The 16279-nt window shown below is 38.2% G+C and overlaps 1 protein-coding gene across 1 annotated transcript in view; it reads right to left on the bottom strand.

The window, feature by feature from the left end:
- SLC49A4 (solute carrier family 49 member 4) overlaps window positions 1-16279 on the bottom strand; it is a 64277-nt gene that overhangs the window by 27980 nt on the left and 20018 nt on the right. The window contains 1 exon segment of the mRNA XM_032692604.1: window positions 4258-4526. Within this exon segment, the coding sequence (XP_032548495.1) occupies window positions 4258-4526 (269 nt within the window).

Here is a 16279-nt window from a genome sequence, read left to right as displayed (position 1 = left end):
ATTCATTTTGAATCATGTGGTGTCTTTTCCTTCTGTAGTCTAACTGCATGTTGTAAGGGCCAAGGGCACTTCAACTAGACCTCACTCTATCTCCTCTGCTCTCTGGAAAACAGATTAATTTCTATCTTTGTGTACATTGTTTCTGAAACCATGAGCAGTGAATAAAGAACTGGTCATAACTGATCATCCCCGAACTAAGAAAGGGATGAGATGCTTTGTCACTACAGAGCTGTTTAGTAAAAGCTGTTTATCTGCCTCTCCTGATTCTAGGTCTACATACAGGTTTATAGCTATACATATGTACATGCATACGCACATTTTAATCACATATTAAAGGAAGATTTCAGACTGCAGACAGGTATAGCCAACAAGAATGTGATCACACAAACTTGTAAGTTTTGTCCAAGGTACTAATTATTTAACTTTGTTATACTGCAGTGCTATAAGGGAAAAGGTTAGATCTTTTTCTGAAGAATGCAAATTATGATAATTTTTTTAAGTCACAGCAATATTTTATAACAGGTGCCCATCTGAGGCCTCAAGATTTCTGCCAGTCAAATTGCTGCAGCAGAAGCAGTATAGTAACATCTTCTATTTTTTTCTTTAATTATTAAATTCAGCATACTGGCCTTGTAGTACCTCCTTGCACCTCTGCAACGTTTCCCAGGATAACAAATCTTTGTTATCCTTTCCAGGATAACAAATATGCCTAGCTAGCTCTGCCCTCATGCACAAAAGGAAAGTGCAGAATGCCCTTTGGAAACTAAAGCAGCTCCCTCTATTGAAGAATAGAAGTCTTCAGTGCCATCTTAGCTTTGTGTATCACACCTACATCAGAAGACCAGGTACTGCCAAACACATCCAATTTCTTACGTGATGAATTGCTTCCTCATTAGGAAACCCACACCTTTATCTCCCTCATCATTTACTCTTTCAGACTAGATAAAGAAAAATACAATCTAAAACTTGTCTTAAAGTTCTTCCACAGGGGTAGCCGGCTTCTGAAGAGGACAATGGATGCAGCAATGTACTCAGAATTGGGCAAGACATAAATCAGTGTGCAGAAACACAGCTGTATATCTCTTGTTGAGGAGTGAACCTGGAATGCTTTACAAAAGCTGTGTACCACACCACAGTGACTTGAGACTGCCAAAGTGGACAGATGCCTGCATCTTAGCCTAGGAAGCAGACATCCTGCTGCTTGCTTGTGTAAACCCCAAAGAGGAAAAAGAAAAAAAGAGGTTTAATAGAGACAAAAGCCTCCTTGATACAACATCTTTTTCCTTCAGATAGGCTACTCATAGCACAAAACCCTACTCAAACTCAGAAACCTTTCTCCCCACCTTGTCCTGTAATGTAAAGGGGGAATGAGGGCCCTTTACACACACGCACGCACGCATTTTATTTTTTTTTAACAAAAAATGATTTTACATTGTTATTTAGGAAAGCACAAGGCTGAGAGCTCTGGCTGCAGTCCAGAATAATTCAAGCTTCCTTGTGCGATTCAGGTAATACAATTCAATCCTGATTTGCTACATCTGTACTATTTGAGCTGTGAACCAGAATGTGCAGCGACACAGATGACACAGAAAGAGGCTGCGGTAATTCAACTGAGCTCTTAGTCCGCATTTGAGATAAAGGAAGAGCAATTTATTAAAACACAGAAGAGACTGGAGTTAACAGAGCAGTTTCAGAATGGGTTTATAAGCAATTGCTTCGTAATCATGTTTGAGGTTAAGTCCTCGGAAAATTTGAAAACTCTTGGCACACTACTGATCCCAACTTAACAATTCACATCATTACTGCCTTTTAAAAGACATCATCTAACTTTTGAAGGCTGCTTATCTAATACTACCTCACACAAAAGCAACAAGCTCCATCATAAACACAACTCCATTAGAAATGCAGTGTGCTTATCCTGTGAAACTGGCTTTCCCATAGGATCCAAAATGAGAAGTCATACTAAGCCTGGCCACACTTGCTAAAGAAGTGGGATATTTGGGTCAGCTCCTTGTTGTGCTACATTCTCCAGAACGTTTGCTAGTAATCTTGGAAGTCAATCTGAGGCAAGTTTTCTGCCCAGCAGATTTAAGGGACAAACAGTACCCTACCACAGCAACCAAGTATTTTTTGGCCCACAGGTGAACAGAACTGTCTATACATTACACGAGGCAGTCGCCCAGTGTAGGCAGCCTTCCCCTTCTACCTCTGGAGCCCACCTGGCACAAGAGAGCACAGAGGAGGCAGTCAGCAGGGACCTTGTGCCTTCAGCTTTCCAGGGAAACAGGGCTGAAGTGAGACAGGAGAAATCCCACGAGGGATTCCACGCAACCTCCTCTTTGACAGCTCTTGCCAATTTTAAGCCAGTTGGAGGTTTTGCCATCATCACTGTGATTCACTGCAGGCCAGTACCATTCACAAACCAGCTCTTTGTCATTGCCCAAACAGCTAAAGAGGTTGCAGCTCCTGAAAAGATGCACCCTGTAGGACACAAACACAAGCACACAGAATCTACCTCTGTTCAAAGCACTTTCAAATACTAAGTGAAAAGTGCAGATGCCCCTCAAAACACATTTCCTAGGAAGATGAAGAGCTGCTGTAGGCTCATCTCATGCTGGGACCAGTGATTCCAAACAAGTCTATGGGGTGTTCCCAAGCCCTTGTCAGCTCAGACAGGCATGAGGAGCCATGCTAAGACATGGAGCAGGCAAGACACACCTAACCTTGGTGGCAAGATCCATCCCTGTTTCTGAAGAAAATGCTTAGGAAAACTTCCCTAAAGAGAACAGAAGAGAATGTGAATCTAATGGGCTGCTGAAAGCAATACTTCTAGTGCTACCAGACCCAAACCAGTGGTTTCAAGCACAAAGCAGTACTTTCTTTAGGCAGATGAATTCTTCTCGCTCCATAGAAAATCTGAAGAGGTAGAGCTAAAGCACTTCTCTAACTGCTAGAGTTTTCCTCCCCTTATCTACTGCTCCTCAGGACAAAACCTCACTTGCTTTCATTCTTCCTTCTTTCACATTAGCCGTTCTCATCTGCCATGAGATTTCCAGAGTCTAACATCACATTTACTAGTGAACAAGGCTTAACCAAACCCAAATTTAACTGTTGTTCCATCTGAGTCAAGTAAAAAGTAGGTTACTCAAAAATACTTGGTGAAATAGTGATTCAACTTCTATGACACTTTCTTTAAAATGAACAGTAAAGTGACCCTCTCCCAACAGGAATATTAACTTGACAAAATTTCCGCAATAATAACGTCCAGGAATAAATGATCACAAACAGCTAACTCAATCCCATAAACCTTCATAGAAACTACACAGTATATGTACTTTAAGACTTCTGGAACATTTAGGGCTATCTCTTGGTTGAATTTCAGAGGCTGCAATCGTAAGGGGGGGGAAATCCCAATCAAATGTGCAACCATCATGACATGGTAAAGAGCTGATCTGCTCTGAATCCTATACCAATTTATATCCTTTAAGAATCAGAACACAGGCTCCTAAGCCACTTACCCAACTCATTTTCCTTAAAGTTTGCTGCTGAGTTTTGTAAGTGACATAAAGAGCTGTAGAAGCCATTGCAAGAAAAAGAGTAAAGACATAAAATCCAAGCTATATCAGGTGAATTTTATATCAGTGGTTTTTTCCACTAAACTGTTGCCACTTCATTGAAATTGCTCACCAATATGAATTATGTGGTTTTAGCTAAAAATAAAATCTATTTCATTTTAATTTCAGTGTTAGATTCTTAAATACTAATAATCTAATCACATTTGGAAGGCACATGCAAATCATAAATTAAGGCTGATTTAATGCAGGGAAGATATTTAATGCTAAAAGACTATTGGATTTCCATCCTTACAGACACAACAGAAAAAAACCCAACATATCATGGACACATATTTTTAATGAAAATTCAATAAGCAAAAACCAGTTTGGAAGCTCAGGGAAAGTGTAAGCTCTCCTAGGAAACACTTCTCCCAAGATCAGCCGATATAAACAACTGAATTACTTCCTTTGGAGTCAGCCTGTACAACAGGCTATTTTTAAATCTTTCCTACATAGAAGGGGAAAAAATTAACCCTTCTGATGGTACAATACATTACCACTTAATTATTTTCACTCAGTCAGAAGCCGGTTCCTGTGCAAACCAGCCACTAGAGGGTACTGGTTCACAAGTACCAAACACACATGAACACACGCACATTTTTAATATTTTCTTATTTTTTTAATACTTATTTTTAAGCCACACCTGCATACAGCACAGCCTCGATGCGGTCCTTGATGTGCTCCGTGTTGCTCTGCGATGCCAGCAGGAGGTGAGCTGTCCCATTAGGAGATGGCACCACCAGAGGCCCCACCAGGAAGGCGCCAGCAGAGCCCAGGTAATTGAGCAGCGAGGCGATGGCTGTCGCCGTGGCACGTTCGTCCGGAGAAAACCACGTTGTGGAAAGAAATGGTGCCGCATTCATCACGGTTGGCCCCGCCAAGCCATTTAACAGCTGCCCTCCGTGAATCAGCCTGGAATAGAGAATAGACCACAGCCATTTGGATGACAATTGCTTGCCCCTTTTTGGGGGGTTTTTAATTAAAAAGGCATGTGAGATATTGAGTGCTGGAGATGGAGCAACTGCACAAAGAAATGAAAGTCCTGTGCAAAAAAAGGATATTCTATACACTAAAAGAAGCCCAATTAGATTGATTTAAAGAATCGTGAGCTACTCTGGTCTCATTACCTCATATAAATGGAGAAGGAAATGTTCTCTTCAAAGCAGAAAAGGAAAAGGGAACAAAAGGGACTTTCTTTGTATCAAAAAGGCACCATGATAGGATATAAAAGTAGAAAAGGTATAGTAGCAGAAAAGCTTTAAACTACAAACATCTTAAATCTGACCCCTTGCATGCATAAATCCCAATAGAAGATTTAAATTAGTTATGGCAGATCCAAAATTGAAACAGTTCAGCAAAATAATCTGCATATTTTTTCACTGCATTATTTATTTTTATTTACACACTCAGATGAGCTCTATGTGCCTACAGATGAGGAGGCCGGGCTGTTAGGGTTTCCAAGAGAATCGTCTTCTCCAGCAATCTGGCCATTCTCAACATACTGTTGAAACAGCCAAGCAAACCCAGATTTTTCTCGTTTTTCACACTCATTGGGATTTAACAGATAAGGCTGGTGACAGAACAGAGATAGTACTTCCAAGCAGTGAAGTCTCTGCAAAGTTTGGCTTAATATCAATGAGCACATACAGAAAGGACTTTCTGAAGGCTCTCCTACATGTGGAAGTCAGCCAGAAATATTCCACTTTGACTTTTCCAAAAGGTGATTAGCCGTGAAAGGCAACAGTATTTTTGAATTTATATAAAAATTTCATGTCTAAAAAATAGCTAGAGAGTCAAACAAGGCATTGCAACCCTCCAAAGTAGATCTATTCAATATGCAATGAAATGGTGGCAGATGATATTTTCAAATGGGTGGTGTTTTTCTAACCATAGCAGGAACTCAGTGTTATTGCTGCAAGACTTGAGTTGTCAGACATAAAAAGCTATGGCCTGAAAATAGGGAAACATAAGCCACCATTTAGGCAGTGTTTCAAGCCACAAATGGCTGAAAAACATACAGTGTAGCAGGCACACAAAGGAACAAAATATGTAAAAGAAATGCCAACAAAGTCTTCATCAAATTAACAAGAGAGACTGCAATACAAAGGAATGGATACTACTAATTCTCAGATAATTAGAAATTAATTTTTTAAACAAAATTTATAAGAAGTATACAGGAAAACAAAAGCTAATATATGTCATCTGAAGGAAACCTCTTCTGAGCTGGGACAGAAGTAATATAATATCCTCTCCTACATATTTTTTTGAGTGAGGACAGATTTCATTACTACTGTTCATGATGTGCTTCAGATGGACATCACCAAGGCATGGTCAGGCCTTCTGAATGCTTGTTAAACTGTGACAGACACACACACACTCTAAACCAAAATGAAATAGTTTTAAATACATAAAAAGCACTATCTAAACAACACTGATATAGTTTTCTGGAGGATAGTACATCAATCCCCTAAGATTACTTTTCAGTGTACTTTGGACAAACCAAGGTATCCTTGTGCACTTGGGTATTTTCATTCTACTTATGTCACTACAGGAAGTTATTCTCAAACTTCTTCTAAACTGTTCCAGGGTATTTGCAGAGCTATGGCACATCCCCAGGAACAGCTGCATTTCAGTAGCAAGTGAGGTAACTATTGCATAATATACAGATTTTATTTTTGTAAATATTGCTCCAAAGTAAATTTAATGTTTAAATCTTGGTTTAATTATTGTATATTTGGGAAACTGCATCATCAGAAAATAACATGTAGGCATTTCATCTTGTAGAAGAAGAAAAGTTTTGCAAAAAAAACCCCCAAACCACCAAACCAAACCCCACAATTTATCGACTGTGAGAATTATACATACTCTTATCATGTACTTCAGATTAAGATTCTGCTTATCAAACTCTACCATCTCAATAAAGATCTATAATCAGCCTTCATACTTGAGGGAGAAACAGATGTTAATTTTACTTTGCAGATCCCAAGGGAGAAAGTAGTACCGTAATTCAGAATTTTAATTCTGCATTATCTTTCTGCCTTTGTTTTGTTGGGTTTTTTGGGGTTTTTTAGAAAGAGCAAGCCAATTTTGTCTCTCTATAGATCTCTTCTGTTGGTGTTCTCCTGGCTGCTGTCCCTCCAGCCTTGCCCTGCCTGGTGTGCTGTCTGTTCCCATGGATTTTCCCATGGTCTTTCCATCTGCATTTCTGACATTTACCAAGCTTGACATTATCATCCAGGGTAGAACATCTCGTATCTTCATATTGCCTAATTTTTCAAGTCTAACATATTTTTCAGACTAAATTGCCATCAATATACAGACTACTACCTCCAATAACTCTGCATATGATAACAGCCTAAGCCCCATTTTATCTCTTTTTCAATACTGGCTTGAATTAAGCTACTTTTTCCTGAGAAAAAGATTATTTGCATGGTTCTTCTGCACAACCTTAACTCATTTCCCTAGAGAGGCAGGGATGAGAGATTCAAAACACAATTCAGAGCATTTACTAAGCTGCTGCTCTGGGAGATGCATGTAGCAGCCTCTCCATTTGACAGAGAAATATGAACACAACAGTACTGGTGGTTTTTTGCTGTTTGTTACAACATCTTATCAGCGCTGTGCTAGATTTTGGTCTCACAGCCCATGAGTCTCCTCTTGTACACCATCAGCGCTAAAAATTGCTCCAAGACCAAGACAGGTTTGTTTCTGTTATTCCCTAATTTTCTTCTTGTTTCTGCTACCAAAAGGGTGCAAAGAGCACTGCATTTTTTTTCCTGTCACTATTCCAGTTTCATTCTGCATAACAAGATTTCTCTTTCCTAAGAAAAGGGCTAAAAAGGTAACTTTAGCTCACAGCCTTACCCAGATAGAAAAATATTTTTCAGTCTCATTACAGTAGCACAGTAATGTTCATCTGTTATTTATCCAGCTCTGCTGTTTTCAGATGCGTTATTTATCCATCATCATTTAATTATTTCCATGTATCAAAAAGTAGAAAGCTATTGAGTTCAAATGACAGAAAATAATACAAGAGTAGAAGGCTTCTTAATCACAATCATGGAAGAGAATATTGGAAAAAAACTACACTAGAAATTCATCCTCAACTTACACAATAATTGATGACTGACTCGTTTAAAGCAAAAGTGGGGAAGTAAACATCTACCCAAAATATCTTGTTTTAACCATTTCAGAAGCCAGGTCAGGACTCATTTTGAAATGTCAAGGTTTTTGCACATGATCTCTTTGCTAATGAATCTGTGTGCTCTACCAAACTTTGAACTTCAAATTGAGCATGAGCCCTTTAAAAAAAAAAAAAAAAAAAAAAAGAAGAAAAATTATTTGAGGACTGGTAGTAAATGCTAGTGTGTAATATCATTGCCAGAGCATCACAGTAATGGATAACTTATACATTTATATTATGTATTTATCTATATATAAACAAAACACACAGACATATTCACACATACCCCTTTTACATGAAATAAAGATCACTTTTGTTCCTAAACTGAACTGCAAAAAAACTAGTACAAGGGACAGTTCAAATACAGCAATAGAAATTAGAGAAGAAAAACACTTACTGTATTATATTGTCACCTCTTTTCCAATTTTTTTGTCAAGTCACATTATAAATAACTTTAATTATACGGTTTTCATCACTTCCCTGACAGAAGACTTTACATTAGTATTAAGAACTAACCTGGTTATACCTGTTTTATTCATTCTGTGCTATCACTACTGCAATATCCTAACAGGTAGCAACAAAGAAAATCATGGAAGGCTATAAATGCTGAAATTACAATATCACTAAGAAAACTGGGTATGGAAAAAAAAAGTGAGATTGTAGAGGAAAAAGGTTTTAGTGATTGATGATAATACCATCCAGTTAAGATGGGAAAGCACTTCCATTTACAGTCGGCTTTATTTATCTTTTTCTCCCTGTATGAGTTGAAACTTTGCACACGTGGTCACAGTCACATCAGGTACTGGATTTGTTAAGCTATTTAAAAGCTGTGTGTAACATAAACACTTTTTCTAGGTAAAAACCCCAGACATTTAGTGTTTCTACCACTGTATGTCTCATGCCTGGACTTAAGAGAATTTTAAATGAAAGAAAATCTCATTAGTTTCTGTAGTCAGATGGGGAAACAAAGGTAACAGTAGAGGAAAATTACTTACTCAAAAAATTACTTTTAACACAACGGATTTAAACCACAACACCAAAATAAGCCCCCACAGCTCAGCTCCAAGACATGTTAATTTGAGTTTGTTCTGGGAAGGCTAAGACTGGAGAAGCTGGTATTTTAACACTGATCAACAGTGTGGAAAAAGCATTGTCAGCTTTTCTTTGGCAGACAACATGGGAAGAGCAGGGCTGTCAGCCCCAGAGTGCTGCTCTGACTCTCTAAACATGATGACCACTGGTAAGCTGGGAAACCCAGTTCCTAGGAGGGAGCAGAGCTCAAGAGCCCTGTAAAAATGTGATTTTGGTGCAGATTTTTTCCCTGAAACTTTTACCATGTTCCTCCCATTAGCTGCCTGTAGAACTGACCACTTAGTCGCTATTCAAACTTCTATACAAAAGGAATGAAAATAAATTATAATTCAGTTTTGCCACTGTTGGGCCAAGTGTGAGGAGCGACCAAGTCACTTAGAGTGCCAGTCTGCTGCTGCACGAAGACAGCGCTGTAGCGTGCTTTTAGCATGGAAAAGTTTAGTAGATGAACTGCTGATCCTAACAATTAATGTAAAAAGCAATTCTGGATAAAGAAGTTAATGTTTTACAGAAATGGATGGCTAATATTTCTTTCACATGCCTGACAACTTCACTCATTGAAAGAAGTGGATCGTTCAACTCCTGCTAATTTGGAAGACAAATAGGTTTATGTAGCGATTAGCTCACTGTGGGAACTACTGGAAGCAAATAAAAGAGACCCTTCCACTGGAGAACTTCAGAGCACTTTTCAAGTGCTATTGAATTTAGTGTCACTACATGGCAACAAAGCAAGCAAATACCTCCTATTTTAGAGCATCTACACTGATGTATGATGCAAGTTGCTTGCCCAGAAAAAGGCATAGGAAAAGACATGGACGTACTCATATAATACATCAGGAGATTTATTATCCCTCAGAGGGAATTGATGCCAGATTTGTCAAGAACCACTTCTGATTTTTCACAATCAAGTTACTAGAAGTGGATGGAGCTTTTCTTTTAGACTCACAAAAATAAATACAATAAAAGAACCTTCTATTAAGTGGAACATATTAAAGTACTTTTAAGGCAAAGACAGAATTAGGGAGGTAAAATTCATGCTTTACAGCAATTCACTGCAACAAGTATGGGGAGAACCAATGCAGATGCTGTTTTGTTCATAACCCAAAGAGAGTGTAAGAAGGTTCTATGTCCGGAAAAAGACTGGAAAGAAAAATACCTCTGGGTAAAGCAATGAATTCATCTATTAAAAATAACATTCTGATAGATGAATTTCATGGAAATGCACTTCCTTTCAATATTTTCATTAAATGACATATTTATACTACAAAAGCTTTGTGCCTTCTGGATATTCATGGATTGAGGCCATTAGCATTTTCAGCTTGTTTTTGATGCATGCAACCATTGATATGTGGAATAATTTCAAGCTGTTTTTCCCCCCATCAGTAAGAAATATTATTACAAGAAGAAAGCCTGAGTCACTGTGTGGTACATTATCTCCAACAATAGAGTGAAAAAGAAAAGAGAAAAACTTAAAAATGTACATTTAGCCATCTTCATCAGGAATTGGGCAGATATTTTACTCCTTGTGCAAACCATGGTCTCTGCACTGTCAGTCACACCATTATGAGACCAGACTTGAAAGGACCATAGGATCTACCAGGCATCCCAGCCTCATGCCTCTTCTCCCACGCTTAAAGAAAACAGCAAACCCATTTATAAATGCTATGAAAAGTAGTGTGGTTTGGTTTCAAATTTAAAGGTTTGGAAAGCCGGAGTTACTCCAAAACTTATTACTGAGAGCCTGCCGAGAGAGACAAGGATTTGCAAGGAGAGGAAGCAGCAATCTCAGGCCAAGGCCCTGACATCTCCATCAGACATTCTGACAGAGGAAAGGGATGAGGGGGGAGTACACTGAGATCCCTGGCAGTATGGTGACAAATTCACTCACATCCTCAGACTGTGTTATTGTGCAGCCATCACAACCGTCACACAGCTGAGAAGAGGGTTTCTTCACTTTATCCAGGTTTCAAGGATGAGGGCACACAAAAAATCAAAGCTTCCTTTTAAATTTTTTTATTAAAAGGTTGTGGGTTTTTGTTTTTCTTTTAAAGCTAGCCCTCTCCACTAACCCATTACTAAAAGAAGACATCTTTAAAGCAACACTAACAGAAGACATATTCATCAAATATGAACAGACCCAAAGTAAACAACATTGTTGTAAACACAAAGTAGGCAATTACATTATGGGCTAATGAGGCAAAATATACTGAAACAAATTATCAGGAAAGTGCACCAGGATCAGCTATTGGGGTTGCTGTGGGAGAAAACTGATTAAGATTACTTAGCACAAAAGAGGTCCTAAGTAGGATTTTTTAGTAAAAGAGTAGAAGTGAACAGGAGATGCAGCAAATTAAGAAATGGAATAAGTAAGACCTATTTAAACATTCTTGAATAATTTTTTTTAAGTGAGTGAAAGAGCAAGAGGGTGTTTTGTTTATAATGCAGCAACTTTAGTATAAATTCAATTAATATGAATTCTTCTTTAAGGACAGAAATTAGCCAACATGAGTCACAAACTAAGGCAAAGATTTTAAATAGGATTAAAAAAATTAAAAGTGTTCTACATTTGAGGATACCACCTACCATTATATGACATGAAACTAAATATCCCACAGAGAATATAAATTCTCTTCCTTCCCAGCAAAGGCTTACACTAGCTGAGGCCTTGTAGAAGCTGCCCACTAAATACTGCTCCAACATCAAGCCCTTTCTGAGATTTCAAGAGTTTCCTTTAATGTCCTGGATTCATCACTCCAAGAATTTACACAGGGTCTGTAAACTGCTAATTCAGCAGCCACCCTGGTTGCTGGGGGAGGTGGATGACAACCACAGTGCCACAGCCAAAATCCAGCACAGGTGAAAAAGGAAAGAGCATTTATAACCAAAACTGACCATTCGTCTTTTTTTTTCACCCAGGCTGTTTAAGCTGAAGGATAAGCCCATTTGGCTGCCACTGGACTGGCTGCTGGTGTGCCACAGGGCATGCAGCTCAAGCAGTGGCAGGCAGGACCACTGGGCAGATAGAGGGACACTAAATCACCTCCCACTACCATCAACAAACAAGCAAAGCTGGAAAAAAATCACTGCTGCTTAGGAACAACTCACAGAACTTCTCATCTACAACAAATGCTTTGGAGCACAGGTCAAAAAATAAACCCTGTGTACAAGATGAAGCTGGTGGAAGTAATAAAAACAAGCTAAACTGTTGAGTTACAATTACTTAATAAAATTAAGTATTCCCCATGAGAACCTACCCATGAATGACCTATTTCCTTTTTTCCCCACTGACCTCTTTTTCTGATACCATGGATTAACCCAGCTCAGCCTTCCCCCAGCACTGCAGCTGAAGCACAAACCAGCACCACCAGCGCCAGGCAAGTGCTCCATCGTAACATTTTCCTCCTACACTTGCTGAGCTGCAGCATATACAAACAGGTATGTTTATTCATCTTTTTACTCCCAGAACCTCACTTTACATTAAATCCTCTTTCATTCCTCTTCCCCAGTGAATTAAGGAGCACGAAACACGCATCATACTCTGTCTTTATTTCTTACAGGCAGATTTTCCTACCATCCTCTCCTAAAAGGCTCTTCTCATTCTCTGGAACATTTTAATCCCTCTTCTCCACAGATGCTCCAGTTTGTTGTTTTTTTTTCAGCACAGAGGTGTGTTCAGTATTGCCAGGGAATATGAGAATCCTAGTATGTCTTTACTGAAATTACCTCTTCTGAGGTGCCCCTTTGCATTTTTCATGCATAAGAATAGTGGCTTATGATAGTCTTAGGATCTGAAAAGACAAATAATGAGATGATCCCATGTCATTCTTTAGGCTTGCAGGGATGAAAAAGGGAAAATGTGGAACTACTAAAGACTAAGTCTAACAAGAATAAAATACAAACTAGGCTGCAACTAGAGCTAATAGAAACAAAATGTACCAACGATGTGGTAAGAGCAATTCTTCAAATATAGTAACGGAAAGAGTTAACATTATATCCAAGAGAAGGCAAAAAGATTTAAAATCCAAAGAACTAGTAGGATTAACAAAAAGACCCCTTTACAGGATCTACCAACTACTCTCATAAACGACTGTCATTCTCTGTGTCATTCTGCTGGATTCCCAACAAACATTTTAATGGTATTTACTGCCAAGGAGAGCCCTCTCACTGCTGTGACTCAAGGTCCTCAATAACTACTTGTCTGTTGTGAAATTTAATGTGAAGGACAAACACTACCAGTCCATAGCACACTCAGTTCTACTAAACTGCTTAATTAATATATTCAATACAAGTGACAAATTACGTTACATCCTTTACTTTCATGTCTTTAATTATCCTGTCTTTCAAAACATTTAAAAAGTCTTACATCACATGGTCAGTCTTAAAAGCCAAAGATGCATGGCTATGAGCTGACTGCATCATTTTATTTCCTTCTTTCTTACACATTTCAGCTCAAATAGCTTTTTGCCCAGATTTAAGACCTAAGATGTATGTAAATCTATTCCTAAACATAGAATATGAGGTAAATATGAAGTGTTATGTGAAGGGAAAAAGACAACCCTGATTTAGTCTATAAAAAAATGGACTTCTAGTAATGCTAACATTCAGGACAAAATAATCACATTCTAAAATAGTCAAATGAAAATATTCACTCGGTGACAAGTAGGAGTCAAAAAGAACTGAGCAAAATGCAGGCAAAAAGCACTAGTGATGTTCTTGCAACCTTCAGGGAAGGGAAAAAGGTTCAGGAAAAGGTACAATTTGATAACTTTTTTTTTTTTAGTGTTCTATATAATTTACATTAACTGTGAACTAAAAAAAAAGGTGTGGAAAATAAGGTTTTCATAATATTTAGAAAGGAACAAAGGTTTGGGGTTTTATTTTTAAAAGTCAAATTCACTGTCACATATCAGGCACATCTGATAAAACCAGAAGTGCAGGGTGTGTAAGAACAATTCTTTTTAATGTCCTTGTCTGTATGATAGACACATTAACCTCACAGGGTAGTGGGTTAGGGAGGAAGGCAGGTAAGGGCACAGGTGCACACAAGAGGGATTTAACTGGTTCATGTAAAGGCTGGTTCCTCCATCCCACATGCAAGTTCACACTTCAACATTTTTGCCATGTGCAGTTTTGGCATGGATTCCCTGTACAGTTTTAGGTCATACACTGGCAGAGAATGAAAATTCACCATAGGAAATTCACAGCTGCTGCAAGTGACACACTCCAATGTGCAACCTGAATTTTCCTTCACATATATGGGCATTAAATGAACTGAAAAGAGAGGTTAAGGTTTGTGTTTAAAATATGACTTGGAGAACAGAAGATAGTCTGATGTTACACACTACAGCTAAAGGAATAATTAGACTATAAAGGAGCTTAAGAACACACTTGGATATTACAGTTTTGCGTAAGATAAGGAGCATAAAGCAGTCAGGATTAAATGTCAGTCTTAACAGTGATTTCCTTATGTGTGTGATTGCTCTGATAGTGATGGGCTTTAGTAGCTCTCCCTAACATTGAATCACATGAGTTTAGAGAGCAGAGACAGCTACAAAGTAGAAAAAACCCAACCTAAACCTTACAAACGTCATGAATGTTCTTATAATTTTATGCATGTTAACTCTGACATAATTGTCCCATGGAAATCCTTCAGCATATTACTGCAAATTACTCAAGGTCTGAAGGAACATACTACAAAACATGCAAAAGCATTTAAAGAAATTCGATTTACACTGTCTTCTGAAATGCTTTGATATTAGCTTGTGTGTAATCTTGTCCACCTGACAGGCTCTGTAACATTCAGGTTGCTGTATTAATGCATACATATATTCAGAATAAGTGCATAATTTAGTGCTCAGTAAGCTGTGGCTAATGTATTAAGCAGTAATGCTCATCTCAAAAATATTATTTTATTTGGTACCATGCTTGAAGTAACGGATGAAAACTGGCCTTCAGCCTTAGCCCTCAAAACAATGCAGGTTACTTGACAAAACATCACACAGTCTGTACAATTATTTACAATGTCTCAAGAAATTTCACTGAAAACTATCCTTTTGCTTCACAGTTAGCTTTAATTAATTCTCTCTAGATTTTTAATCAAACTGTGTAAAAGATCAAACTACTTCCTCATATAGAGCTGAAATTCTTGAAAATGTCTCTTTTTTGGGAGTAGGCTAAGCAGGCAAATTTATCAATTTCACCTGGAGATGATGTATATTTTCACAGCATGAATATATGAAATTATTAACCTTTTCCATCAGGATTCTGCTCATACTCTTTTTTTCCCCCTATATAGTTTTCAATAAATTTTAACATCATGTTTTATACATCTCACTCATCAGACTCTACACAATCCTTTTCTTTCCTAGTTAAAGAAGTTGTTCTGTGAACATTTCTCCTTAGGCATGTATTTAATTGTTCTCCTAGGTGTCCTTCCTGCAGCTACACTGGAAAGCTTTGTTTAAAGGTGATCAAGATTTTGTGGACACTCTTTTTCCCACTCCCCAAATGATACCTCACATCTAAATCTCATTTGGGAATTTTCATCTTCTTAGCCTTCATCCTTGTTTTGGTAAAGCCTAGGGCAGCACATGTCTTTTGGCATAAATCATAAATGAAAAGCTACATAAGACACCACATCTCATTGCATTTAAGCCATCTGGCCCACTTAAAGCTATCGATATTTAATCCAAGATTGATGAGAATGAACAAACTGAATGTCGAGTACCCCTTAACATTTTAAGGAAAAGGGCACAATGAGAACAGCTCTTCCTGGCCATCTTAACAGTACATTTTCCTTAAAATGGTCACTGTGAATGGTAGCACAATATGGTTAGTTCAGCCTCCCCTGCTCACAGAGTCCTTGAACACCATGTTAAAATAGGCAACACTGGGCAACCAACATCAGCAGCACCTTGGGTGCTTCCTTATATGCTCACTAAGCACCTAAGGACCGAAATTGCATCTCCCCTACTTGACACACTGCTCTCAGTTTACTTATCAGGGCTAGTTTTACAGTCAATGCTTTTTACATTCTCGGTTCTCTCTCTGAACCTCTTCTTTTGCTTTATCCATGGCACCCAGTCATCGGCTTTCAACTTCACACCAAACACTTTCTTTCCCAACTTAAAAAGATTCCAAGTTGATTTTCAGAGTAAGCAATACTAAGAAGAATCAAAAAAATCCCCAAAGTCAAATAACTTGCTGAAATAATAAAAGGACTGCCTGGAAGCTGACTAGAGTTCAAGGGGGAAAAAACCCAAGCCACATAGAAATCTTTTATTTATAAGTTCTTTTCTTCATGTTTACATATTATGCAAGCATAACTAGTAAAGACCTAGTGCTACTGCTGTTTTTAAAGAAGAAAGAAGGTGCAGTAATGCCTGTGTAC

The sequence above is a fragment of the Chiroxiphia lanceolata genome, chromosome 7 (assembly GCF_009829145.1).
Source record: "Chiroxiphia lanceolata isolate bChiLan1 chromosome 7, bChiLan1.pri, whole genome shotgun sequence".
Lineage (NCBI taxonomy): Eukaryota > Metazoa > Chordata > Aves > Passeriformes > Pipridae > Chiroxiphia > Chiroxiphia lanceolata.
This window is presented reverse-complemented; position numbering and strand designations above follow the sequence as displayed.